Source organism: Filobasidium floriforme (genome assembly GCF_021052385.1).
Source record: "Filobasidium floriforme strain CBS 6241 chromosome Unknown HD553scaffold_14, whole genome shotgun sequence".
NCBI classification, from domain to species: domain Eukaryota; kingdom Fungi; phylum Basidiomycota; class Tremellomycetes; order Filobasidiales; family Filobasidiaceae; genus Filobasidium; species Filobasidium floriforme.
The window spans coordinates 511,350-536,806 of NW_025763635.1; the positions used below are offsets into that span (position 1 = coordinate 511,350).

The window sequence follows — 25,457 nt, forward strand, 5'->3', positions numbered from 1 at the left end:
CGTCTCCTCCGGCGTTGGCCTTCTTGCCAGCGGCCTTCCTCTCCAAGATGGCCTTCCTGTCGGCGTCGAGCTTCAAGTTGGTGATGACGACGTTGGAAGGGTGGATACCGATCTGGACGGTGGCACCGTTGGACTTGTCGGTGGTGACTCGCTCAACGTGGATGACCCACTTCTTTCGGTAGACCTGAGAGAAATCAATGAAGGCAATTCTTAGCGCCGGCTACGGTTTGATTCGATCTTCCCAGGGTGTTAGCTCACCTGGACGACCTTGCCCTCCTTGCCCTTGTTCTTGCCTCGGACGATCAAGACCTCGTCGTCCTTTCGGATGGGCATGGATCGGACCTGCAGTAGAGACGTCGCGAAGGAACAAGTCAGTTGTAGTCCTCTCGCTAGCCAGGACGATTCGATTCAGGTCAAGATCCGGGTCGATCCCCCACATCACTCCGTCCCAACACTACTCCTCTCTGACCGACCCTGACCAGACCTTCCTAGAATCGCACACGATCGACACTCACAGAGTGCTTTTCCCTCAACTCCTTGTTCAACCCGGAGCTCATGATCTTCCTCTTGACCGAGGAAGGAGCGGAGAAGTGGGCCTTTCGGCTCTTGCGTCGGTCGTGAGCGATGGCTGTTTCGAAAGAAAGCAGGATGGGTCAGTCTTTCTGTTGGTGGACTGCGAAGGTATTCCGGAGGGATGGCGAGAGAGGGATGGACCGGAGATGAAATGATGATGAGAAAGATCGGATTTGGGCTGGCCAGACGAGGTTGTTGCAACGGGCAACGAGAAGATATGGGTTGGGCGATCGCATGGCATAGAGGCAGAGATTATTGGTGGTCGTCACGACGTTCAAGTGAACGGTCAGTAACTGGTCCGAAGTATAGATTTGCTGAAGGTGAAATTTGATCGATTGTCGATTTCAGTCCTATGCTATCTCGATTGTTATGGTTGTTTCCAAGCATCTGGTTGAGCGATGTTGTCGTCTCAACTAATCCTCCGGCTTGAAAGAAGCACAGGTCTTGCAAGGGTTCCGTTGGCTGTATCGACTCTCCCCTTGTAACCTGACACTACTTGCTAATCGTTGCCGTGTTGCTCTTCTGGTCCTCCTCCATGCCATACGATCCCTTATCCCGTCCTCGACCGTTATCCCCTCGTATCCTTCTCGTCCAAGATAACGACGAGGTGCCCGTTTCAACTTAACCCGCCCGTTCCAGACCCTTATCTCAATCCTTCCTCGTCCTTGTTCCATCCCGGTTCATAGTCTCTCTCCCGCCAAAAGTTCCTCTTCGTAGCAGATAAATCTATACGTACTGGACATCTTGAAAGGTCGATGTTGCCGGTCTTTTGAGGATGGGTGAAGAGGGGAAGAACACGACTACGTGGGCGGGCAGGAAGATCAGGGTTGAATCGTCGATATCCTGGTTGATCTCGTCGGTATCGCTAGCAGCAACCCACCACCCGGCCACGGCCTCCCCTCGCTCCTCCCTGGCTGCCGCTGAGAGCGAGAGTGAGAAGCTGCAACGAGAGCGCGAGCATCGTGCGGAAGCAGAATCCTCTGAGTGCACCTTACCAAAGGTCGACGTCGCGCGCATCAAGCGGGGTGTCAAGTCGAAGCGCACGATCAGCTCAAGCGCATTCGGCGATAATTTGAAATTACTTCAAGACACCTGGGCCGCGAGTCTCCGGGCTCGAGGCGTTTCAGAGTCTCAAGCCATTCTTTGCCATAGACGTAGCCAAGTGCTCTCCAAGCTTCAAGTTGCATGTTGATGCTGGGCGCCCAGCAACCTGCTACATGTCGACGCAACCCACTCGCCCGCTTCAAGGTATGAGAGGCATCAGGCAGATCAACAGGTCCTCATAACATCCAGATCAGGTGATCTCTGATCGAAATCTCATCTGCCCGGGCCGGTATCCTTGTACGACCCCGGCGCTAATCGATTGCCGGAGGTTCATGTCGATTCGACGATCCAATTCAACCTGCGAGCTTGCGACATCTCGCCCGGCGATCCGGTCGAATGTGGCACCGGAACCCTGGCTGGGAGACTACTTATAGTCGACGTGGTGCTCATAACAGTATGCGTCCCAATCGTGGTGTTGTTGTATGTCCCAAAGCTCGCGCGACCTTGTCAAGATCTGACTCTCAACGATGAAACTCACATTCTCCATCCTCGCCTCTGCACTGCTCGGCAATTCCATAACGGTTTCAGCCAAACCGGTCAAGAAACAAACCGCACTCGAACCCGCCTTTGTCCTCATTGGGGACAGTACCACCGCGAACAACACCGTCACTCCCAACTCGGGCGGATGGGGTGACGGCTTCTGCGCCTCGCTCCGACCGGGAGTATCTTGTTCCAACTTTGGGTCGAACGGAGCGACAACTGGGACGATCGTAGACAGAGGAGTCTACGGGGATGCTCTAGGTAGGGTCAAGGAACAGGTCGGGATGGGCAAAGCGGTCTTCGTGACTCTTCAGTTCGGACACAGTGAGTCTGGGACGAATGGTCTCCTAAGATCCATACGATAACTGAGCGCTTCGATTTCGTAGACGACCAGAAAGTCGGACCTCCCGAATCGACGGCGCAGAATCTGACGCGATTCGTGGAAGATATTCAAGGTCTGGGCGCAAACCCGATCTTGTTGACGCCGCTTAGTCGGAGGTCGTTCAACGAGAATGGCACGATCGCGGATCAGTTGGCTGCTTGGGGCGATGGTAAGCCTTCAATTGGCACCGGATCGATCCGCACAACGTGATGCGCATACGCTGATCACCTTGACAAATCACATTTAGCTGCTCGAGGTGTCGCTACGGCGAACAACGACCCGCTCCTCCCGCTCCTTGAGGCCTCTATCCATTACCTGGAAAGCATCGGTCAAGCCCCTTCTCAACTCCTCAATCGACTCCCTGCCGACCGAACACACTTGAATGTGGGCGGACAACATCTGTTCGGAAGGATGGTGGCGGACTTGATGAGGTTGTTTGTACCTTTCGAGGAGAGATATGGGACTAGCGAGCCTTTCGTCGTGGATGCGCCTTTGAGCGAGGCTATCTGGACCGGGAAGCAATACGTCTACACTGTGAGTCGTGCTCGCGCTAGAGTCGGTATCTCTGGAGTATGCTGACCCGCCGTGGAACATGTGATCAGGCAGTCTGCCCGAGTTACAATGCTAGCGATTGCGAGGGAATCGCACCCGCAGGAACCGACTACACAAAATGAACGTTGTCCTTAAGTGTATTGGATGCACAACAATTCACGAAACAAAACAATACAAATGATATAGCCCAAAACTGTATAGCCCAAATACGTAAATCTGCTATGAAGCCAACGCAACATCGTATTTTCCCTTCTCGCGCGGTGATAGTCGCCAACTTCCACTCTGGCGGTCCATGCCATTACTACTGTTCTCACTTCACTTCACCATGAGGACGCCTTTCGCCTCTGCGACGCCTCTTCTACGGCTTCCGCTACCGGTCCCAGGTCGACCTTCCCGACTTCGATCTCGTCCAACAAGTCCTGCAGTCCGCGCCGATCGGTCAGATTGTAGTCGGGCCAAGAAAAGTACTTTGCCAGCAGGTGGGATTGCTGGCCTTCTTGGAGGTGGTTGACGTGAACGACCATCTGGCTGGGGGAGCGGTCTTCGAATTGCCATTCGTCGCTCAGTACTATTCGAGTTCGATAGTTTATGTGATATATGACACATATATATCGGTGTCAGCGATTGGGATTCTGGACCTTGTCGGCCATGACCCTGCTCACCAACTGCGTTGACTTGATCAGAGCCTGTAAGAGCGACCCATTCAGCTCTTCGAAGACCAGTACAGCCTGACGTGCGCACCGAAACTCACCCTGACGATCCCGCACCATCTTCTTCAACAAGCCTTGCTCCCGATCATATCTGTAGTCCGTCTCGGCCCAATTCATATTCCACCAATCTTCCAAGAACTCGACCCCAGTCTCGTTGCCTAAGCTATCTCCTGAATGAGGTAAAGCGGCGACTCCCCGGCTCGCAAACCAATAGCCTGCGCATGGACCTTCTTCGTCATAAGGAAGATCCCTGAGAAATCCGACCGGACAGCGTCGCGACAGGTAGTCTAGATGAGATTGGACGTGATTATGAGGGGATTTGAAGACGGCGTCCGAGTCTGGTAAGCGGCCTGGAGTCAGCGGATCACGAACAAGGTGTTATCGAGTCTTCAGTCCCACCTATGACAACCAGATTCTCGATCTGCGGATTCTGCCGCCAAACATTCCAGACGACGAGCAGTTTGCAGAAAGCCACCATGCGGAACCCGTATTGCGGATGCTCGCAATAAGCTGGTAATCGCACCTCGCCTTCAGTATCGTCCAGCTGAGTTGTCACGCCGTCTTCTTCCATCTGCAAGGCTGTTGTCAACTACCTAGCCTAGGCTGGATGCAGCATGAAAGGCTTACGAGAGGGTCCAGATTGTACAAAATGAAGGGTACACCAAGGGTTTTGGCGTAGAGATAGTTATGTCTGTACACACACCGAAGTATGAGAATTGACCCCAATTCACGGCGAAGCGCTACGACATGAGATCGCTTACAAGATCGAGATGGTCCAGAATGACATTTCTTCCTTCGAATCCTGTGGCATCGACGGTGACCTGGTATCAATCATGACGATGGCAATTCGGTCCGTCCTGGCCTCGTCGACTGTCTTCGCCCACCCCAATGGGTAGAGATTTTGATAGAAAGGCTTTGGGAATGGCGAATGACTGTGAACAAGTCGTCCATGGCCGGCAAGGCTTGCGATCAGGATAGTGAATACGAAGGCAGTGATCGAGAGGATGACGATGCGTCGACGGCCTGATGGGGCGACCTTGTTGGGCATATCGAATGAAGGCTGACAAGCTGACAACTCGCTAGGTCGACTGTGCTCTTTTCGAGTTGCTTTTCCAACGGGTTAGAGCATTCGATGCATGGCAGCGATGGCCAGCTTAGTGAAAGCGGAATCCTTTCTTCTTCTGCTATATACAAAATTTCCTTTCTCGATCGTTCGCTTCCCGATATCACCCACGCCTGGGAACCGAAATTAACACTTCGAAGATCACTCTCATAGAGAGCCTTGGCGTGAACCGTTCCAGCTCTTCGCATTTCGAGACGTCCTTTGAGCCTTTGGTGTTATACAAGTATCCACCTGGCTGAGGCAACATGGAAGCCAGAGCTTAATGGGCCAGGATTGCGACCGAGAAGCTCTATCAACCGAACGGTCCTTTGGGAATGTTGTTCGTCAAACGCGACCAGCCGCTCGTACCCTCGAGATTACAACAAGGCGATGATCATTGCCACTGTGTGAAACACCCTCGCTTAGGGGTGGGTCCAAGCGGAATCACCATCGTTCGCTTGAAGAGGAAGTTTCGCTCCCATTCCTTATCTTCGACCCTGGACCGACGATCCGATGAAACACAATTACAAAAGGTCCCTCTCGACCCGGCCCGGTCCGGAGCCGAACGAGTGACGAGCACCCTCGATGTCGCATGCAAAGGTTCGGACTCTTGGCTGTCGGCTTTCTCCGCATCGCACATGGTACAAAACAGAACCAGGGGGTTCTTGGCCGCCGGCAACGGCTCATAGCTCGGTCAAGATGACTTTGAAGCGACTCGCATCGTACGTTGCAAAGGGAGGACATTCTTTGTATTCGCTGCTGCTGCTCGAGCTGCTCGACGTATGATCTGTGATCTGTGAAGCTGTATGCAAAGGTGCCCCAGCATTTCGCGATAGTGGCGAAGCGGGAATGACGCACCGAGTAGAACAAGCGAAACGCCATCACATCATCATGTCTCGGTCCGCCGCAACCGATTATTCCCGGTTCCATCGGCTTCCTTCTATTCTCAGGCACGCGAACGGAGGGTAGACTGTTCGCGCACCAACCTCCACCTGCTGTTTCGATGTCACAGGTATCTCATTTACCGCGCTGCTTGCTGCTTGACCCCATGCACCGAGACCCTGCATGATGGTTATTTTGTTCCCTTCTTTTGAATTTTGTTGATCAAGTGACATATCTTGCAGGCTCGATCCGGCTCCGATCTTGATCGTCGATGCTCGTCGGACGACCTACGATTTCGACCCGCCTTGTGAATCCCCGCAGGCCCCAGCTTCCGCGAGCCCGAGCGCCGGTATCGCTCGCTCGCACACCCAAAACATCCACACGAGACGCGGGGGCAGCGTGCCGCCGGCCATAGGAAGCGAAAGGGGGGTGACGTGTACGCCACCATGAACGCCTCCGTGATCGGCTGCCAACCGAGTTGCACGCGATTCACGATGGCGCAAGGGTTTCATTTTGTGGGGGACCGATGATGACCCCCGACGTCTTGGTATCTCCCGCCGGTCTCTTATCCCGGATAGGGCCTATTGTGACGAGTATATAAGAGGGACGCCCTTGACCTCCAATTCGATCAAGAATCGCGATCTTGTGATATGTTTTCTTTCCAAAACCACTGCTTCGGCTCAACCAACTTCATTACTGTATCTCTATTCGACTTTATTACGACCTACTCTTAACGAACACCACCAAATCACCTCAACTCTACCATAATGTTGAACGCTCCTACCAAGACCTTCTCTATCCGTCGTCTCCAGGGCTTGTGCCGAACCAAGTGAGTACTCTGCTCTTGCGCCTCAAGTTTCGCCTTGTCACTATTGCTCATCATCCATCTCCGCCGCTGTCTTAGCCCTAACGCACCTGGAATCTCGTTCGTGCCCCCCTCGCCGGCCAAGCGACCCCCTACTGCTGCTCTGAGACCCATCAATACCAACGGTATGGGAGCTCGAAATGCCCCGATGGGTGCCTCGTCCGGAAAGCTCTCGTCCAGCAGCTGGTCGATGGGCAAGTGATCGCTTCGCTGCGCCCGCATCGACGACGCCTGCCCCAATTGTCCCCGCACTGCGATCACGGATACCCTCCAACCCCCCGGATCGTACTTGTCAATCACAATCTTCCTCCACTGTATCACCACCAACTCAAAGCGGATAGGAACACTATCCTAACGCAACCTCGACACGATCTCGACTAGCCCACGTTCAACTGGGACATCGAGGTCGTCGTCTGTATCGCTCGATAACCAACCAGCCAAGTGAAACGGGAACCCGCCTCGAAGCGAGCCCGTAGGAATCAGTCAACCTCCGCCTGTGGCGAAACCGATATCACAGAAATGTTGACTGCAATCCATTGTATATTAGCCGAATCGAATTGCGCACACTGTACTGCTGTTCGTGGCCCTTGTATTTGTAAATTCCGTCTCGACCTTCGGGACGATGAAATGTTCATTGTCGTATCAGGAGTTTGGAGAATGATCAACGACCTTATCGAACGGCGACGTATGCCCCGAGCGGTTTGCGTGAATGGCGGCGACGAATAACGCATATTCATTTTGACGCGGCTCAGCGGCAAGTGTATGTTGACGATGTCGGATCGTCCGAACCGATTCGATCAGTCGGGGGGAGGTGTGACTTGCACGACTTGCTCTCGCTGCCTCGGACACTCGAGTCACAAATTGCTAACAAACGGAATGTCGGCACAGGATATAAGATCTGAGGAGATCGTACCAGTAGCACCTCTACCCATCCCAGTCTGATCTACCGGAAAAGAAGAATCGGAGCCAAAATGCCGTCTTTCTTCAAGTATCAGATTGTGGATGCTTTCACCTCGAAGCCGTTTAGCGGAAACCCGGCTGGTCAGTATCGGTACAGCCAGGATCTTTTATCGTTGTTCTGTACTGAAGAAGATGCTCTATCACAGCTGTTGTCATTCAAGACGGAGATGAAGCGCCAAAAGAGCTCAGCGATGCTCAAATGCTCAACATTGCCAAGTGAGTCACAATTCCAACAATGCGCTGACCGCAAGCTCTTACTGACGATGCTTGACGTATTCCCAACTATTCAGAGAAATGAACTTGTCGGAAACGGCATTCATCACACCTACGGAAGAATCTGACGTATTCGGCCTGCGCTGGTTCACCCCTGGTACCGAGGTCGCCCTCTGCGGACACGCAACCGTCGCAGCCACCGCCGTCCTCTCCTCGCACCACAAGTACAGCTCGGTGGAGAAATACCGGTTTCAGACCCAGTCCGGAGAACTGGTCACTAAGAAGATCCCTAGATCGGACGGATCCCCGGCTTTCGAGTTGGATTTCCCGGCTACCGTGCCCGAGGTTGTCAAGGGCGCTCTGGAGGATGAAGCGTATATGGCCCCTTTGAAGGCTGCTATGGGGGACAAGGTCAAGGCGGTCAAGCAGATCTTGAGGAGCAAGTTCGACGTGATTGTCGAGGTTGACGTCGAGGAGGGAGATCATCTTGGAGACTGGGCGATCGAATCGAGCCCCCTCGTTAGTCGCTGGTGGATCTGATTTGTGGTACACTCGGACTGACATGATGCTTTTTATCGCTGCATTGGCAGGCTGCCATCCCTGCTCGAGGCGTGAGCTTTACTACTGTACTCGCCCAGACGGACAGAACTGAGGCGCCAGAATTCCACTCGCGATTCCTTGGACCTCTTTGTGGAGTAGCTGAAGACCCGGTGACCGGTAAGTGTCCGGTTCGATCGAGACAGATGGACCTCCTCGACTGACTGCTTCTCATCATCCTAAAAGGCTCCCTACACTGCGCCCTGGCCCCACTGTACTCGCAAAAATTCGGCAAAGGCGACGCCGAGCTGTTCGCAACCCAAGGTGGTCCCCGACGAGGCGAGATCAGCGTCGTATGGGACGAAGCAAGAGGAAGGGTCTTGTTGAGAGGCCAGGCGGTCCTGAGTGAGTTGGCGTCTAGGACGAGGGACCTCGATCTTGTACCAGCTAACAGACTTCCTCCTTCTACTGTTTCGGATGCAGTGGCCAGCGGGCAAATGGTTCAGCCTTGATCAAGCAGAACACCACACGTTCGAGCTGTGTTGTATTGAAAAGAAATATGCCATCGGACACAGACCTATAAACTATGAATGATACAACGGTCTACAACCCTTCTCTATATTGATGCAAAGACGATTGTCGCTTTTCGATAACCACAAGATGAAGGCAGGAGGGGAAGGGGGGAGGGGAAAACGCCTGATTCGAGGTCTTGGTCGATCAAGGATCAAGGAAGAAGATGGTCGATGCAAAGTGGGAATGTTGCGAAAGGTCGGAATACCGTGGCTCGGAGGTGTAAAGCTTGATTCGTCCGTTCATCGACGAAAAGGCTCGATGACGAGAAGAAAAGAGCAGCCGTTTACATGTCTGATGGATTTGGCAAAGGTTAGGGGTCAGCGAGGTCATTAGGCACCGAAGCCCATGATATGCGAGACTCACCACTGTCATCATCAGAACCGTAGAACTCGTCCTCGTCATCGTCTATCGAGGTCATCTCGCTAAAGTCGACCTTGTATCTGCAGGCCAGAACTGTGTACGTCAGAACAATGTCCCAGTAACCTGCAAACCGAACCCGACCTGGCACTTACCGAAGGATACCGCCTATACCCGAGAATCCCTTGACGTACTGGTTCCCCTCCTGACTCTTGTCCGTCACAAACTCGAGCGCACAACCCCACGTCTTGTAGTTTTCCGTGAACCACTCCAACAAGCTCTCGGGCTCTTGAACCTGTTCCATCTCGAGCCCGGTCGCCTTGTCCATGAACTTTTCCATGTCCCTTTCCTTGTTGGCCGGGGTCGAGTGGATAACGTGTTCCTCCCCAGCAGCACTTCGGAGGACGTATCTCAGCGTGTCCAGACCTTCGAAAACGATCAGGGTCTCTACGGCACCGAGCTCGAGAGCCTTGAGGGTGTCGTCGATACCGTAACAGTATTTGCCAGTGTCCTGGGCGATCTCGTCGAAGTACTTTTGGATGAGCTTCTTCTCCTGCACAAACTTGACGTTTGCCAGGGACTCGGCCGAGAGCTCGATGGCTGGTGCAATGAGGGGAAACAAATTGAGGATCAGCACTTTCCGAACATTGCTTGTCAACTCGGACTCTTGCGACTCACCCTGGTTGAAACCGTTCTCGGAACCGTACGAGACGTCGACAATCTTGATGACCTTGGCTCCCAACCGTCCGTCCAACAGATCACTACCCGCCAGATCGCTCTTGAAATCGGCACTACCGGCCAAGACCAACCCGGTCACGTTGACCTTGTCGGCGGTGATGAAATGCTGGACGGCCAACTCGGCGACTTTACGGACATAGTTGTGTCGCTTTTCGTCACGCAGACGGGAGAAACGCAGCGCAGACTGTCCTCCTCGACCGTGCTTCTTGGGGAGGTCGACGGTGAATTTGTGAATTACTTCACGGGTGTTTCCAGCGAGGGTACCAAAGAGCTGCGAGGTTGGGGCGAAAAATGTCGTTGGTCAGTGGAATGCTAATGCTGGAGGTAGGTCGGCTTGTAAACTCACAGTACCGTTACCATCCATGACGATGAAACCGAACTTGGAGTCACTCTCCAAGAGCTCGGCCAGGGCCTCGGTGTGGAACTTGTTGTCACACAAATACAACGAGCTGCATCGCCGCAATACCGTCTCTCATCAGTATCCCGACACCGATGCCGCTCTGATCCTTCCTGCCAGACCTGCGGCGACTCACGTGTTGATAGGCTTATGAGGCTCGAAATCGAACGACACCTTCTTCTCTTTTCCCTCGTCCGTCAAGATTGTTCCTACGAAGAGTACCAACCCGTTAGGCGGCACTCGGTTGTAGAGCTTGAGACGCTGTTGCGTCGAGGTGATGGCGGCGAGGACGGAGAGACGGTTCACTCGGGACTTGATGTTCGAGGCAGTTCCGTATTCCTGCGTCAACATGTTGGCGAATTGAGAGATTTGGGACTGTGGTCGACAAGTGATTTGTTTTCACGTTTCGATGCCGCAGAAAAGATCATTTCGGAGAAAGGGGAGGTTTAGATTTAGCACAACGGTTAACCAACTCGAGCTTGGAAGGTACTCGCCTTGGGAGGGATAATCAAACTGATCATACTCGTTCCAGCACCACGAGCCGAGTCCAGCTGCTTGATGAGCTTTCGGGTCTTCCACAGCTGTTGACAAGGGAGAGGAGGCGAGGTGAGGCGGGTCAGAGGCAGACTTAAAATAAAACGAGCCGAAGCGAGAACTCTATGCTCACCTGGATGTTTTGCTCGGCCATATCCTACATCATATCATCAATATCCACGGGGATTTCAGAATCTTACTGCCTGTTCCAAGCGAAAAGATAACACTGCTCACGGGTTGAGGGGCAGACATAATGGTAGCTGTTCGTCTCCTTTTTCAATTGCTTCAAATGCAAGTTTAGATTGATGCTTTCCGGTGGCTTTCTCCAAGAGCTTTTTGATGACTAGTCCTTTTTTCGTGCGACGCTTTCTAGGCAGTCGATCCAGGTGTATATGCAGAGTAGCCAAGAGGGTATGGAGATATGAGATCGTCAAGAATACCATCGCCAACTCGAAAGAAATCAGCCCCTACTACTGAAGGTCCTCAAAGATCAAAAGGCTAGGTTTAGCGGGGGGCAAGCGCGAGCAAGTCGTATCCGCGGTGCAACTCTCCCCTCCCATCAAAGGGGGGAGCAACCATCACCTGGGCGAGACGTGGTCGATGATGATGTATGATGTCAAGGACGATGGCGAACATCACATCGACGACACGCTTCTCTGTCACTCCTGCCTGATCGGTGTATCTCTGTTTCACGAACCTCTAACGAAAACGAAATGTTCATCATCGTGAGTCGGTTGCGCCAGAAACAACATCGGAGCGATATCGAGGGCGTTCATGGATGACGAGCTGACGGAATGTAATACGTGTTTTGTACTCATATCAACTTTCAGAACTGGCTCTGGGACGTATTGGCCTCGTTGGGTGAGTATCGACTGTTAACGCTCTACGAGCTTGGCCTCTTGTATCAAGAGCTCAAGAAGCAAAATCCGAGAAGCAGAACGGTCGGCTGACGTTTGAATCGCTGCGAACGTTATTACGTCTGATCATGTATTACAGGTCTCGCAAACAAGAGTGAGAACAGCAGCAGTCATTTCGGATTTGTGTTCAAAGGCACTAATCTTAGTGATCTCCCGATTGAATAGGCGCCAAGCTCCTCTTCCTTGGTCTCGACAATGCCGGAAAGACCGTAAGCTACCGCCTCTGATTTGCCTGTCGCTTCAACTGCAACCCGCTAACTCCTCTCCTGCTCTTCCTCAAAATAGACCCTCCTACACATGCTGAAGAACGACCGATTAGCAACCCTCCAACCCACTCTTCATCCTAGTGAGTCTACCGCTAGCGAGGGATACGGAAAGGGACGGGGTTGTTGATATATGGGTTTTGATGCTGGGTAGCTTCGGAAGAGTTGGCCATCGGGAATGTCAAGTTTACGACCTACGATTTGGGTGGACATCAGCAAGGTCAGCCCTCATATGCTCTATCGGATTTCTAGGAAACACCTCGCTGATTGGGGCATGTTTTTCGATTCATGGCTGCTCAGCTCGTCGTCTCTGGCGAGATTACTTCCCCGAGGTCGATGGGATCGTCTTCCTCGTCGATTCGGCTGATACCGAGCGTTTCGCCGAAAGCAAGGCCGAGTTGGATGCGCTTCGTCAGTCCAGCCAGGTCGCCTTCTGCTCTTGCTCAACACGGCATCTGACGCCGTCGCTCTGGCTTTCGTGATGAAACAGTGTCAATCGAATCGTTGAACCAGGTACCTTTCCTCGTTCTTGGCAACAAGATCGATGCACCAGGTGCGGTTAGCGAGGAGGAGCTGAGGCACGAGTTGGGTCTTTACCAGACTACCGGAAAGGTACGTATCATTCATCACCCCTCTCGTCCCTGTCCGTTTCGGTAGGCTAATGAAGAGTATGGTCGGGGGATATGCTCAGGGCAAGGTACCTCTCGAGGGAATCCGACCTATCGAGTTGTTCATGTGCAGTGTCGTCATGAGGCAAGGATACGGGGAAGGTATCCGGTACGTCAGGCGTGTCCTATTTCTCGAGTTGGCACACGTAGGCTCATCATTTTGGCGACGTGGATCATAGATGGATGAGTCAGTACATCTAAACGGGAAGAGAGGATTTCGTCGCTCCTGACAGGGTTTCCGGGGAGATGACCGATGGGACGCGATCGCGATGAGCAGCGAGGGTGGGCCTCGCGAAGCCAGTTTCTTTCTTATTGTTGACGTCTGCTTTTGCGATCATATATATCTATATCATTCAGCTGCTTTGTTGACTTCTTTTTAGCTGCATCAACCTGGCTTGTGCGCATGACGTCGCCTCATTCGTCTCCTGGTGTCCGGGCGGTATGTGAAGTTTCACGTACAAGGCGAAGCCTTCCGGGGAGGTGACTGCATGTCGCCATTTCGTCGAGCGTTTTTTGAACCGATATGCACCACATCGACTTCGAAGAGAGCGAAGAGGAGAACAGTGAAAAGACCTAGGTGAGAAGGTGCTCGGTAAACATAGAGGAAGGCTGTAATAGGGGTTCGACCGATGAAACTCCACTTCGCAGGCTTGTCTCATGTCTGCTGAGATCAGAGACGTACGGCCTTCTGAACAATGATGAGGATGACCCGTGCCAGATCTTAGTCACCGATGTCCAAACCGCCTCTTCGAAAGCTCCTTGGCGCGGTGCGTAATAAGTTCATTCATGCGAATAAGGGTACACAGCAGTGTTGAGCCTGACTACGATATCGTAGCTCGAGAGTACCAGCTCGCGTGGTCTCTCGGACGGCCGCGCGAAAGATGAGCCGATCGTAAACGGAAGCGCGGGAGAATGAAATCCCTTGATGGTAATTTCGTTGACGGGTCTGTTGCATGATATGTAGCAGTAGCGAACCTAATCGCATCAGCCGATGGTACTCTGAGTGCGATACTACAGTAAGCGTTGTAACTACTCGATCCTTCTTATAACAAGACTATATAGTCTCTTTTTTTGATCCGTATTCCAATCGAGGCCGCGCTGTCTTTAAACACTTTGGGATATCAATGACCACTAGGCTTGTAGCCAATAGTCATGGTGAAAGCGGCGAAACAAAGTGAAATTTGACGAGAAGCACCTTGGTGGTTCGCTCAGTTCAAGTGCATTCGAGCGCGTATGGCCTTGTACACCCGAACATCTATCCTCCGCTCACATCATTGCTGCTAAGTACACATAGCATTCCCTTTACCTGCGTGGAATCAATATAACCATCTGCACAACCAAGCGGCCGCATCCTATTCAACGATTGCGATTGAACCCACTTCAGACCGGCCCGAATCCTCCTGGGCTGGCGAAAAGATCCAAGGTATCAAACCAATTTTGTACTTCGCCGTACGAAGGCATGGCTTGACCAGCCGTCCTGGGCCAATTCGGAGTTGCTCCGCCAAAGGGTCCCTGATCGGCTAGACGTGCGGGTTCTGGTGGAGTGACGTCGTATTTTCCTATCCGTAGGGCTTGCGCGCCCGTCTTCTTCAGGTCCAGCAGGACTGAAACCGCTTCCGATAACGAACCGGACGCCGGCGAATTGTGCATGTCGACGGCGAGTGAGTGCCATTTCCGCTCAGCTCGCAGCAAGAGATGAACATAGTCGTCTAGACGAAGGTTATTCTGTTCAATTACTGCAGAGCAAAGATTCTGCACAGAATCGCTTACCTGCCAGCTGCCAATGCACCGCCATAGCCTTCATCGAACCCAGAATGACCTTGAACTCTGGTTCGATGTTGATTTGTGCTCCCAGGCAGGAATTGACTACACTCGAAGCGAGTCAGATCACGCCAGCCAAACATATGTCATAGGCGGACCTACCGAAAAACACTCTCGCAGCTATCCAGCAGCACCAAATGAAGATGGGGGAGACGCTGGGGGCAGTCGTATCGAAGGACCCAGTCGCACGACAACTGAGAGTCGTGATGGCTCTTGCCGATGTGAGACACGCGGTAGCATACGGCTCGACTATGCTTCCGTTTGTTGCTAGAGCTGGATAGGCGTGGAATGACTGCAATTTCAGAATTGTTCTGTGGTCGTAGCGGTGTATCGATCAGTAGAATTCGAAGAGAGAAAAGTTAAAGATAGTCTTACGCATGATATATGCCGTGCTATATTTTGTCATGAGCAAGATCAGTCGGCCGATCAATCATCTTGCCGCACATTGCGAACTCACGGTCAAGAGGTTCAGAGCAGAAATAGGACCTTTGTCGTCATATCTCCCAATTGCAGGTTGTATGTCCATGTACCATCGCGTTGCGGCGCCAACAATGGCTGCTGAGGCGTCCCGCCGCATCTCCATCGCCCGCGGATCGTGTACATCGACCGAGCGTGATTGTAATGCGTGAGCTCTACCCATGAGGTCGAGCGCCTCTGCGAAGAATGCCGCCGGATGCAATGTCGCCAGGGAAGCCGAGTTTCTCCCATACAGGTTGAGCGGCGATATAAAGGTGTCCGCCGTATAATAGTCATCCCCCTTCCACAGATCGTCGGCGCATGGGAGTCGTCTCCGTATATCTTGGGCGGGTATTGCTGTTTCAATCGCAGTTGTGGTACACGTATATCGGTCCAGCGCAAAGATCAACCAGAAAAGTCTCCGCCGTGCTTCGTCTTCTCTCCAGCTGGAAGGATTCTGTAATATCGATGTCTTGCTGAGAGCGCTTGGGAATCGAGGGGTACCAGACCCGCTCGTGTATTGCCCGTTGTTCGCCTCGACATTGTCCATGCCCGATTCGCGTAGCAGATCGGCCGTCACCGCTGACCGGGTTAACAGGGAAATGCAGCCCCACCCTTCGACGCCCTTCCCGCTACCGATGACATCAATGGATAACAGCGCCAACGCTTGCAGCGCGTCGAAGGTGAGCTGCTCCATAGCCTCCAAGTAAACGTATCGCCTGGCTGCCGTATGGATCTGATCCCGATACTCTAGTACTCGGTTGTCCTGGGAAAAGCGTAGTGAAACGGCGACGATACCGTATACGACGATGTTCCACGGCGGCTCCCAAACTTCGTCGTGACGAGGGATTATGATGAAAGTTGAAGGCGCGATTTTATCGAAGTAGATGGCGATCAGGTCCTGCACGATGTCGTCTCTCGGCAACACCATGTCTGGTCGCCAAATGGGTGCATCATACCCGGCAAGGTCCGCATACTCCTTGCTGTCCTGTATACTGTTGTATTGTGGTTGCGACTAGGAGATAACGACCATCAGCTACGAATCGGCGGAATCGGCCGATCGCGCACTCACGGGTGGTCCACCAGAAGAGACGTTGCCAATCGAGGGGTCGAGGTGTGCCAGGGGGCTGATTGCAGTTGACATTTGCCTGTCACGCATGATGTCGTGAGACCCATCGTTCCTCGGCTGATATCCAAACATCGGGTCTGTCCCCAACTGTACGCCAGATGCCTGATTCGTCCTCGGATTTGCATGCATACTGGGCGGTCCCATATCGCTCATGCCAGATTGTGTACCGTTGTAAACCATGCCGCCGATTTGCATGCTACTCGATTGCTGCATGAGACTGGGCGGCATGCTTCCGGAACCTTGAATATTTGAGCCAACGATGCGTCGCCAGCTCTCAAGGTCGTTGACGCGACGTTCATTCATTTGTCTGTATCGTTCGAATTCGGATTCCAGCGATTCTGAAGTAACGAAATGGGTTTCTGTTGAGGTCAGCACTCCGGGTAAGGAGTGGCCGGGGCCGGGACTGACCTATGCGCCTCAGCATCGTTTCTCCTGTCCCAGCCTTCAATCCCGGCTTTTGCTTCGCAAGGTATACACAGTCGTGTCCAGCTCTGGTGATGGACGCGCGCTATCAGCAGAATTATCTCGTCATATCATGCTGTATATGACCTACTTGATACAATTGGTACACGCAGGTTTGGCATTATCGCACTCTATAGATATTCAATCAGCACTCCCGTTGCGTCCGATACACTGCAAGCATACTTACTGATTTTGCGAGATCTACAATGAGTACACGTTACGGCCAGAGGTCTAGATTCGAAATCCAAGGATGCGAGTTGTGAAGCAATATCGTTAGTATCAGGACGACGCTGTAACATGGCTCTAATACGTACCTAGGTGAGTGTTCCCTCTTGACTCGACCCGCCTTGGCTTGCGGTTCAAGGGATTGACCGTTCGATTCGGTCTCCTCTTCTTCCGAGTAATCATCCCTGTTTGTATCATACTTGACTGACGAGCTCGACCCAGATCTGAGACGTTTGGCGGGAGGTCCCAGGGAAGATCGAAAGGACGAAGACATGGGAGGATGTTATGCCGAGATTCCAAAGCCGGTAGAATTGAGGACCTGATCGTGATCACCAGAGCCACGCGATCGACGGGATGCTAAAACGGATGTAGGCTATGCTCAGAGTGTCCACGCTCCTATGGATGTCTGTGATTTATACGTCGACGATCGATCGATATAGGATTTACCATGGGATGAGATCGTGCTTCGTACGTGTGTTTGTCGATCACTTCGGGAGCCGGGATGAAGATGTTTGCTCTCTCGGTTACCACGCACACAAACGCAACAGACCCGAGACTCGACGCGCGACGCACCCAAGTCATCGGCAGTCGGTTGATGGGTTCTTAGGTTTACTTCGTCGCGAACTGGTAAGTCTGAATCGAGCTAATTGATATGATGGTAAATCCACTCATGACCTATGTCACCTCAATCTGTACCCAGCTGAACCACACAGTGACAATACAAAAGCCATTAAAGCTATCGGGCATGCGGCGGAATCTGCCCTTGGGACGTTCATGGCTCAACAATGTATCCTGCAGCTGTGTATCTAGGACTTCGTGGAGGCTGTTTGCCGGCTCCGGATCTTTTCATCCAACCGTTCCTGGAAGTCCTGGATCTCTCCTTCTCAGCCCTGATGTTTTCAGACCTCAGTGCTGAGAAGGTACGTCTTGAGCGGCAAGTACGGCACGATCAGGTAGGCAACAAGTATTAAAATGTTAAAACGATCATCATCGGCGGGGACTGCTTGTAGCCACAAGGTATTATAAGCGCGATTTGATTGAGAAGAAGTAAACCTGCATGCGTGTCTGAGCAGGACGAGCGAAAAGTTGAATCGTAAAAAAGACCTCCAGCAACCTCCGATCAAATCAGGTGCTGATGTTCCTCATCAGGAGCGCTACGCTCAACATGGAGCTTAGCGTCCGTGTCCAATTCGGCGTAGACGTTGCTAGCTTCGACCTCTTCACCGTTGATCCTGGCGACCTCGGCATCTGAAACACCAAACTGATCCTTGGCCAACCAGATGATAGGCTGGGGCTTCCACGTAGCGGGGTGGTCGAAGGCGTTTTCATGCCAGCCAGTGGTCTGGCCATACTCGGGGCCAGCATCGCCGTCCTCTCGCTCCTCGGCTGTGGGAGCCAATGCGAGCTTGGTCGTCGAGGCCGTGCCGCCGATCAAGGAAGATGAAGTGTAAAGGATCGACTCCATAGGGAACCGACGCTTGCAGAAGATGTGGAAGGCGATGGTGCAGATTCCGGCAACAACCTAGATGTTCAGAGGGAGCAAATCAGGTCACTTGAAGCCCTAGTGCTGTTTGGATCGAGAAAGACTTACGAAAAGGACACCTCCAGCAAGACCAGCCTTAGATCGAGAGCTACCATCAGGGCCAGTGCTCAAGAAGAACAATCCAGCGAGGCAGATCTCCTCGAGGTAAAGCCCGGTGAAGATGGTGTTGAGGGCCCGGGGGTAGTAAAGTCCGCCGGTTTCGAGCTGCCGATATCAAAAGAGGTTAGCTGACCCGCTCAGCCACACAAGTCCACGGGCAGGACTGACCTCGTCAGGCTGGTCAGCGCACCAGCCGAGGACGTATTTGTAAGCAAACCACAGCAAAGCCATGACGAGCAAACCGACACCGGTGATGACGGGCTGGATGATCGAGTAGACGATGACGATGACCACGATCAAAGCGATAGGGGGCCAGACGACGCCGAACTTCATCGAGTCCTGTTTTTCCCCCAGGTATCAGTAAATATGCTCAGCGCAGATAGGCAAGTCCTATGACATACCATCTTATGCTCGGAAAGCCAGAATTTACGGGGAGTCTTTCCTCCCAAGATAGGCTTCAAGAGCTGCATGACGAATGCAACGACTCGACTGTACGTCTTTCCAGCTCCGGAAAGGTTGCGGGTCAAAAGCCTGATTTCCGCGTAATCGATCAATTTTATGGTCCACCATTGCTACCTTGGAAAAGTACTCACAAAGTCAAGAAGAAGATACTGGCGCCGGGCAATTCCGTAGCAAGGAGAGCTGAACAGCCAAGACGTTGGTCAGGGCCGAGATTGAAGCGACGATAAGACTATAGCAGCGCGGACTTACTGGTGACCATGCCCGGGTTGTCAACGATTCGGGGGATAGCAGACATCAGTCCAGACGCAACGGTGACGACGAGGAAACCGTTGATCAATTCGAAGGCGAAGTAGCGGCTGAAAAGGTTCAATTCCAGGTCGCTGTCAACGAAGTAAAGTCAGTCCCAGTTATTAGGCGGTAACGATGGTGGGAGCTAGAATTCACCTGTTTCGCACGATACCCTGCTTCTTCAAGCAGAACCTGAGGAAGATGGGAACCATGGCGAAGAGAATGGCGTAAAGGATGGCAGGCAAGACACCCTTGATGATTCCTGTTGTTGCAATGAGCCGCATTAGCCACGGAAGTCGTCTGTAGCTAGAGTTTTGCAAGCACATACCGAGTACGACTCCAGGAATAGTGCAGAGCCATGCGAGCCAGCTTGCCTGGGTACACAAAGTATCCACATTTGAAACAGCTCCGACGAAAGCCGACAGAGCTCCCCAGATGATGATGAGCCCGATAGTGATAGACCAGCTGATGATTTTACCAATCTGTCGCGCGTGGGGGTTCATTGACGTGTTGTTCCAGATGATATCCTCGGGGACGACTTCAATTCCGGTCTGAATATTCTTCCTGCTCTTCTCCTTGTTGACGTTTCTGGCAAATACATGAGCCTCGTTCTGGGTGTGGAACCTGCAAGGGTGCCAAGTCCATCTCAGTATGGACTGACTGTGTCTCGACTGCAGCTAAAACGAAACTGACCTGAGCCAGGCAACGTTTCCGAGTTCCATTGAATCGAGCTTGCTTCTGAGCCTTTCGAGCTCGCCGTTCTTTTCCCTGATAAACGCAGGGCTCTGCTGCCTGTCCATCTTTCGACCAATCAAGCCCAACAATCCCTGCTTCCAGGTGATCTTGCCCTTTTCCTTTGGAGTGAGATATCGATCGATGACGGACTCGGCATCGGCACGCTCAGTGTCCATGGGGCTACCTCCAGAGCTCTTGGTGGGCTTCTCGGGGGTCTTGTTCTTCTTGACGTTCTTCGTGATTTTGGAAAGCAATTTGGCTTCCCCAGCCTCGAGCCTGTTGCACTCGTCGTTACGGTCGTCAAAGACGTCTTGAAGCTCGTCGGTGTTCCTGGCCAACCAGACCTTGGGAGGGTTCCTCTCCGATGCGCCGGTGAAGGAGCTGGCCAAATTGACGAGAGCCGATCCAGCCATGAGGTCTTCGGGAACGTTGACCAGCTGGACAGTCCTGGTTCTAGCGAGCCTCTGATGGGTGTGAGAAGAAAGCCATGCCTGTCGGACCTTGATGAGGTGACCGAATTCGCGGTAGATGAGGAAGCATGTCCAGGCTATGAAAATTGATAATGATCGAGAAAGATTCAGCCTCCCGGACCTGTAGCACAGCCTGCATTCACTATTCACCGATCAAGATTAGTCCGACGAGCAAGTGAGCGATACGCTTGTTGGGTCGTGAATCGGGAACGTTTCCGATCGAGAAGATGTTCAAGTCGACGTTTCCGGCGTTCGGCTTGCTAGCACTGGGTTTGGGAACAACAGATGAAGACAACGGTCAGGTAAATCCCGGTTCATGAACGGCGCTGTTGCTCACGTTACGGGCATCAAGATGATCCAGGTCAAGAGGAAGTAAGGAACCAGCATCCAAATTCCGAACACCTTGATGAATCGGACGAAGAGGTAGGCATCCAGACCGTTTTGCTCTATGATTAAATCATCTGGTGTTTGTATAATCGCTTTCACTAATGCAAAACCGGTGGGAAGAGGGGGAGGTCGTTTGCTGTGATGTGGAACAACAAAGGAGGATGAAATTTTCAGCTTTTCGGCTCTGACACGCCAGCCAGCCTCTCTAGGCAAAATTCGACTAACCCATCCGTGGCAAGCATCATTCGACTCTCGTATACCCTCTTGTACTTTTTGGAGAGCACAAGCAGGACGAGGCCGAGGGCTCCCGCGACAGCGGCACCGACGACCAAGGCGGAGATCTGGGTTATAAAAGATTCGAGTGATCAGCTTGATACAGCAAGGAAAGCTCGCCTCGACTCACAAACTGCGCCTTGGTGGCGGACTTGGTGTCCTCATTGGCGACAGACATCTTGCAGCTTCGATCGGTGGTAGAAACCGAAAAATTCCTTTCAAAGGCTCGAGTGCGATCTAAGATCTAAAGTTGCGCTATTTGAGGCGTCTACGAGCCTCTGGGTCAAATTCGAGATCCGCTTGCAGTTGTAGATCGATACTCTCTCGACGTTTCGTGACGAGGAGGAGATGTCGAAAAACTTCTTCGCAAGTGCTGAGGCGAAGGGTATGATAAGAGTCGACCATCTGCCGCCTGCTCCTTATATAGCTTGGGGGAAGGGGGGAAGGGAATCACGAGAACTTGTGATTGTGATCGAAGGTGGGGGTGTGTGACTCGCGCTCTCCCCCGGTTCCCCTTCCCCTTCTTTTCATGACGATCTTGCACGCATCCGAGGCGTCACACAAAAGGATCCGACGAGCAAGACCGAGGGGCGTGGCACAGCAAACGAGAGAGGCACACGGCACAGGGGGCAAGGAGCGGGTGACACCCACCAAGAGCAAATGAACCGGATCCCACTATCTTCTAGCGCGTCGTCATAGCTCGCAGGAACCTTTTTTTTGTTTGGGTTCCGATTTTACTTCCGCTCAGGCTCGTTATGACGTCGAGATCCACCCTCGACAGACAACCCCCTTGTGTTTCACTTGGCAGTTGACGATTCAACTATGATCTCATCCTAGCTGTGTGATGCCTGTGAATTCATAGATTCATATATCATTGCACCGATTACCGACAGGCCATCAGCATTCTCGAACGTACACGCAGAAACGCCGTCCTTCCGTAGTCGCCGATCCTGCGGAATATTGTTCGGACTAGTGCGGTAGCTAATGACATGCCGTGTCAGAGACCGCCGGCGGTATCAAACGAAACCTCCATGCTACTGCGCACTAGGTGGGTATATATCACTCGACCATTATATCAGGATTACAAGCAAGATGATATCGACAAGTCGACGCCTGAGTAAATGGCAATATCCCGGTCCCCCACAATCAGATGTTGACGCCGGCCCAATCATAGCTAGCATCCTGAGGATCTTTGACGATCGCATCATACGCTGCACGAGAAGGTCGCCAGATTCGGGTCGAGCAGTCGTCGGAGCAGGTCATGATCTGGTATATATAATTGCGTTCATCAACGTCAACGATCGCTTGCAGCAAGAGCGAGTTCGTACTGACCTGGTCGTGTCCCCAATCCACCGCGCTCAATTCCCTGCGATGCCATTGCTTTCCGACTTCCAACCCTTGAACGACGCTTTCCTGCACAGAGCCTTCCATCAAGTGATTTCGCGTATTCTGTCCCGCCGACCAGGCGTAGAATGATCCCGACCGGCTTCCGCAACCGATGTACTTTTCGCATGGTGATAGAGCAAGACGGAGGTAGAATCCCGCAGCCGTAAGGTTGGGGTGAGCGTAGGTGATCGGTAGAGGAACGGTAAGGTCGTGTTGAGAATAGGCCGTGATGCTATCAAAGAACGTCGGATTAGTGCGAAATCATTTGGGTTACTCCCCTTGCAGATACTCACCGTGAATCGCTGCTGAGCGCGTAGATCATGCCGTTCTTTGGGGCAGCGACCATATGGATGATTCCCCGGCTGCGCTTCGCATTGTTCTCCAGAGTACGATCAGGGCTCAGTTGCGCAGGTTCGGAGATGAATTTCCTCGAACGATGTGTGACGCGTAGATCCCAAAGTTTGATGATGCTGAAGTTGTTACGGTCCATTAAAGCTCGTCCTGCGTATCAATCATTGCGTACTAGGCTTACCCATCAGCAGATCCTCCCGAAGCCATGTGGTGAGAGTTTGCTTCCAGCGGCACCAGACAAGTCACACTCCTCGCGTTGGACTGTTTCGATTGCGATAATCAGCGTTGCCCTGCGCGACCGTAGACATCGGGCGAGACTGACACATCGCTCCTTCTTGATCGGACCTATCCCATGAGCGTTTTTGATTGATAACACTGGCCAAATGGAATCGTTAGGGTCCCCCTCATTTCGTGCACGCTTCTTCCACTCGGCAGAAACCGTGCCGGAATCATCGTTCCCCGGGATCTCTCTTCCCGTAGTACGAAGATCGTAAATATGGATGTCGCCGTCCCGTCCTGCCGTCGCGATCGTGTCTGTGATAGAGGTTTCGGGCTTGTCAGCGCCCATTTCATTTGAAATACTTTGACCGGGAAAGCTTAGAGAACTTACTCCTGTCGTACCATATGCTAGTCTTGACGCTAGCCGTGTGTCCGCGCAATTTGGTAATCAACCCATTATTCTGCGCCGACTGCTGATAAGTCGCGCTCGTCCTGCTCGTATCCCAGATTCCCGTCGATTGGTCCGCACATGCCGTTGTGAGCATGGTATCGTCCACCGACCACTTGATGTCGTAGATCGCATTCGCATGCGGTGCAAACAACCCCGGCTTAGGTCCCGTCTGCTTTTTCTTTTCGCTTGCCGAAGCAGTGTTCGTGCTGAACGTGGACGCAGATCCGATCCTCTGTCCGGCTTCCCATCCCTCAGGAATGCTCGCGTCGCTCTTGTTCGTGTCAAAGATCCTGACTCCCCCGCACTCGGTTGCAATCGCCGCAAAGCTGTGCTCAGAAGCGGTCCACGCATCCTTGGCCGAATGAGAGAAGGCACAGGTATAGGCTGGCGACCATTCTCGGGTGGAGGGAACCATTTGGTATGGATTGGGTTCTGCTCGGTAGATGTCCAGCAAGGAATGGGAGTTGAAAAGTTCAAGGTAAGAAGGCGATCCCGCAGGAGAAGCGTGACTGAGAGGTAGAGTGACGACTGTTTCGCGGGATGGAAATTCGATTAGATCGAGAACGCTCGTTGCATATGCGCTAAAGCACTCACAATGCTCTCGCTGATATCTCTTCCCCGCTCTAAGATTGCTCGTCATTGTTCGATGACCTATCCGGGTGTCACCAAAGCCGGACCCGAGGATCGGCCGTCTTCTCCTGCTCGGGGCATAGCTAGATTCGTCTTCCTCCTCGATATCGGCCTCGTCTACGCTTATTGTTGACACTTCCTGCTCATCTTCCTTTTCCGCTCCCGCTTCCATATCGATGTCTTCCGCCTCAGCTTCTGCCGTATCTGCTACAGTCTTATTACCAACCGCGGGCAATTCCAGCTTGAAAGGAGAAAAGGCGGTCCTCAGGCTGGATCCTTCAGCCCGAACATTGACGGTATGACTGGCTTTCGGAGAGCCAGCTTCTGTATCACCTCTGAATCCTCTCGCCCTTCCGAGGGGCGAGTTTCCTGTTTCACTGGCTCGTCTTCGCTCCTCGGCCTGCCTAGCCCTGACGGTCGCTCGACATAGCTCATCCCACCCCGTCGAGATCCGCCTACGTTTTTCGTCCGAGGCAACTTTTTCCGTTTGCAAAGTGGGGGTAGCAACATTGTTCGACGAGAGGGCAGGAAAGGCGGATCCCAAGGTCGACTGATGATGCTTCCGTTTGCTAGGGGGAGTAGAGTTTGGAGTCATGGTCGGTTCAGGCGAGAGGCTCAGATCGAAGATGGGAAGTCCAGCGATCGCGGAAGTCGGGTGAGAGTCTCGCCAAGAGGAAGGAGAGGTTTGTATATGATTCTCTGGTGAGAATGGAGGAGGGGTGAGGAGATTGACCGAGACTGGGCTGCTGGACAAGGGATAGTCGTGATCGCCTCTTTGATGGGTGGGTGGAGGTGAACTGAAAAGTGCGGCCGAGGGAAAGGCGACCATTCGACGTCGTCACGAGGATGGAATATTCAAGATGGGAGTGTCCGAATGCAAGATCAAGGTATTGTTACGACCGTGTATGAAGCATATGGTTGCAGACGATGGCGATTGAAAGATGATGATGATGATGAGAAAGCACTTGTAGGGGGGTCGGGCTAGGTGGGCTCCACGCAAAACGCGTCGCGTCGCGTCCAGTGATCACTTGAAATCGAAAATGACGCGTCGACTACAGGGGAGGGGACGGGACAGAGTTCGCGTTTCAGAGTGCGAGTGCTGGTGGACGGTTTGACTGACCCTTCATTAACGACTACGATATGTCTGAGACCTGTCAGATGCTAACGCCCTTTCAGTATAGACTCCGGTATGTCGTGATTGTGACCTTGTCTGCAGAAGCGGCCACAGAACGCTTGTTGGACATGGTCGATTCCGTTTCCAAC

At 52.7% G+C, this 25,457-nt stretch overlaps 8 protein-coding genes across 8 annotated transcripts; 3 read left to right on the forward strand and 5 right to left on the reverse strand.

The window, feature by feature from the left end:
- Nucleotides 1–1,735: 1,735 nt before the first annotated feature.
- Nucleotides 1,736–3,534, forward strand: HD553DRAFT_56248 (SGNH hydrolase-type esterase domain-containing protein). The gene is made up of 5 exons (XM_046184319.1): nucleotides 1,736–2,071; nucleotides 2,206–2,481; nucleotides 2,544–2,708; nucleotides 2,787–3,073; nucleotides 3,142–3,534. The coding sequence occupies exons 1-5, from the start codon at nucleotides 2,014–2,016 to the stop codon at nucleotides 3,211–3,213; spliced, it is 858 nt and encodes a 285-aa protein (XP_046035751.1). The 5' UTR covers nucleotides 1,736–2,013; the 3' UTR covers nucleotides 3,214–3,534.
- On the reverse strand, nucleotides 3,412–4,849 carry HD553DRAFT_357438 (uncharacterized protein; the record flags this gene model as incomplete). The annotated part of the gene is made up of 6 exons (XM_046183874.1): nucleotides 3,412–3,659; nucleotides 3,754–3,777; nucleotides 3,843–4,151; nucleotides 4,174–4,372; nucleotides 4,429–4,492; nucleotides 4,563–4,849. 6 exons carry the CDS (start codon nucleotides 4,847–4,849, stop codon nucleotides 3,412–3,414), a joined length of 1,131 nt encoding a protein of 376 aa, XP_046035752.1.
- A 2,583-nt stretch (nucleotides 4,850–7,432) lies between these two features.
- Nucleotides 7,433–8,901, forward strand: HD553DRAFT_285822 (phenazine biosynthesis protein PhzF family). Its single transcript, XM_046178243.1, has 6 exons — nucleotides 7,433–7,691; nucleotides 7,757–7,826; nucleotides 7,901–8,342; nucleotides 8,414–8,540; nucleotides 8,607–8,765; nucleotides 8,844–8,901. The coding sequence occupies exons 1-6, from the start codon at nucleotides 7,622–7,624 to the stop codon at nucleotides 8,870–8,872; spliced, it is 897 nt and encodes a 298-aa protein (XP_046035753.1). The 5' UTR covers nucleotides 7,433–7,621; the 3' UTR covers nucleotides 8,873–8,901.
- On the reverse strand, nucleotides 8,902–11,470 carry HD553DRAFT_297443 (peptide chain release factor eRF1/aRF1). Its single transcript, XM_046178547.1, has 9 exons — nucleotides 11,194–11,470; nucleotides 11,093–11,116; nucleotides 10,920–11,006; nucleotides 10,562–10,800; nucleotides 10,375–10,477; nucleotides 9,969–10,299; nucleotides 9,446–9,890; nucleotides 9,297–9,373; nucleotides 8,902–9,224 (listed from the first exon to the last, which is right to left on the reverse strand). The coding sequence occupies exons 1-9, from the start codon at nucleotides 11,209–11,211 to the stop codon at nucleotides 9,217–9,219; spliced, it is 1,332 nt and encodes a 443-aa protein (XP_046035754.1). The 5' UTR covers nucleotides 11,212–11,470; the 3' UTR covers nucleotides 8,902–9,216.
- A 52-nt stretch (nucleotides 11,471–11,522) lies between these two features.
- On the forward strand, nucleotides 11,523–13,385 carry HD553DRAFT_313396 (putative SAR small monomeric GTPase). Its single transcript, XM_046180226.1, has 11 exons — nucleotides 11,523–11,684; nucleotides 11,790–11,820; nucleotides 11,956–11,970; nucleotides 12,042–12,085; nucleotides 12,162–12,222; nucleotides 12,294–12,359; nucleotides 12,440–12,550; nucleotides 12,630–12,751; nucleotides 12,831–12,916; nucleotides 12,987–13,089; nucleotides 13,165–13,385. The coding sequence occupies exons 1-10, from the start codon at nucleotides 11,673–11,675 to the stop codon at nucleotides 13,006–13,008; spliced, it is 570 nt and encodes a 189-aa protein (XP_046035755.1). The 5' UTR covers nucleotides 11,523–11,672; the 3' UTR covers nucleotides 13,009–13,089; nucleotides 13,165–13,385.
- Nucleotides 13,386–13,826: 441 nt separating this feature from the next.
- On the reverse strand, nucleotides 13,827–17,360 carry HD553DRAFT_56396 (uncharacterized protein). Its single transcript, XM_046184320.1, has 10 exons — nucleotides 16,990–17,360; nucleotides 16,863–16,906; nucleotides 16,767–16,806; nucleotides 16,622–16,704; nucleotides 16,157–16,551; nucleotides 15,086–16,099; nucleotides 15,004–15,020; nucleotides 14,731–14,939; nucleotides 14,578–14,673; nucleotides 13,827–14,516 (listed from the first exon to the last, which is right to left on the reverse strand). Exons 1-10 carry the CDS (start codon nucleotides 17,172–17,174, stop codon nucleotides 14,188–14,190), a joined length of 2,412 nt encoding a protein of 803 aa, XP_046035756.1. The 5' UTR covers nucleotides 17,175–17,360; the 3' UTR covers nucleotides 13,827–14,187.
- Nucleotides 17,361–17,532: 172 nt separating this feature from the next.
- HD553DRAFT_297450 (uncharacterized protein) lies at nucleotides 17,533–21,614 on the reverse strand. Its single transcript, XM_046178548.1, has 13 exons — nucleotides 21,288–21,614; nucleotides 21,110–21,225; nucleotides 20,835–21,020; nucleotides 20,648–20,763; nucleotides 19,986–20,574; nucleotides 19,621–19,916; nucleotides 19,449–19,554; nucleotides 19,254–19,384; nucleotides 19,136–19,184; nucleotides 18,944–19,073; nucleotides 18,711–18,881; nucleotides 18,492–18,647; nucleotides 17,533–18,422 (listed from the first exon to the last, which is right to left on the reverse strand). Exons 1-13 carry the CDS (start codon nucleotides 21,333–21,335, stop codon nucleotides 18,021–18,023), a joined length of 2,496 nt encoding a protein of 831 aa, XP_046035757.1. The 5' UTR covers nucleotides 21,336–21,614; the 3' UTR covers nucleotides 17,533–18,020.
- A 388-nt stretch (nucleotides 21,615–22,002) lies between these two features.
- Nucleotides 22,003–25,098, reverse strand: HD553DRAFT_313402 (WD40-repeat-containing domain protein). The gene is made up of 7 exons (XM_046180227.1): nucleotides 24,159–25,098; nucleotides 23,505–24,092; nucleotides 23,217–23,428; nucleotides 23,076–23,155; nucleotides 22,837–23,013; nucleotides 22,490–22,775; nucleotides 22,003–22,423 (listed from the first exon to the last, which is right to left on the reverse strand). Exons 1-7 carry the CDS (start codon nucleotides 25,021–25,023, stop codon nucleotides 22,304–22,306), a joined length of 2,328 nt encoding a protein of 775 aa, XP_046035758.1. The 5' UTR covers nucleotides 25,024–25,098; the 3' UTR covers nucleotides 22,003–22,303.
- Between the last annotated feature and the right edge of the window lie 359 nt (nucleotides 25,099–25,457).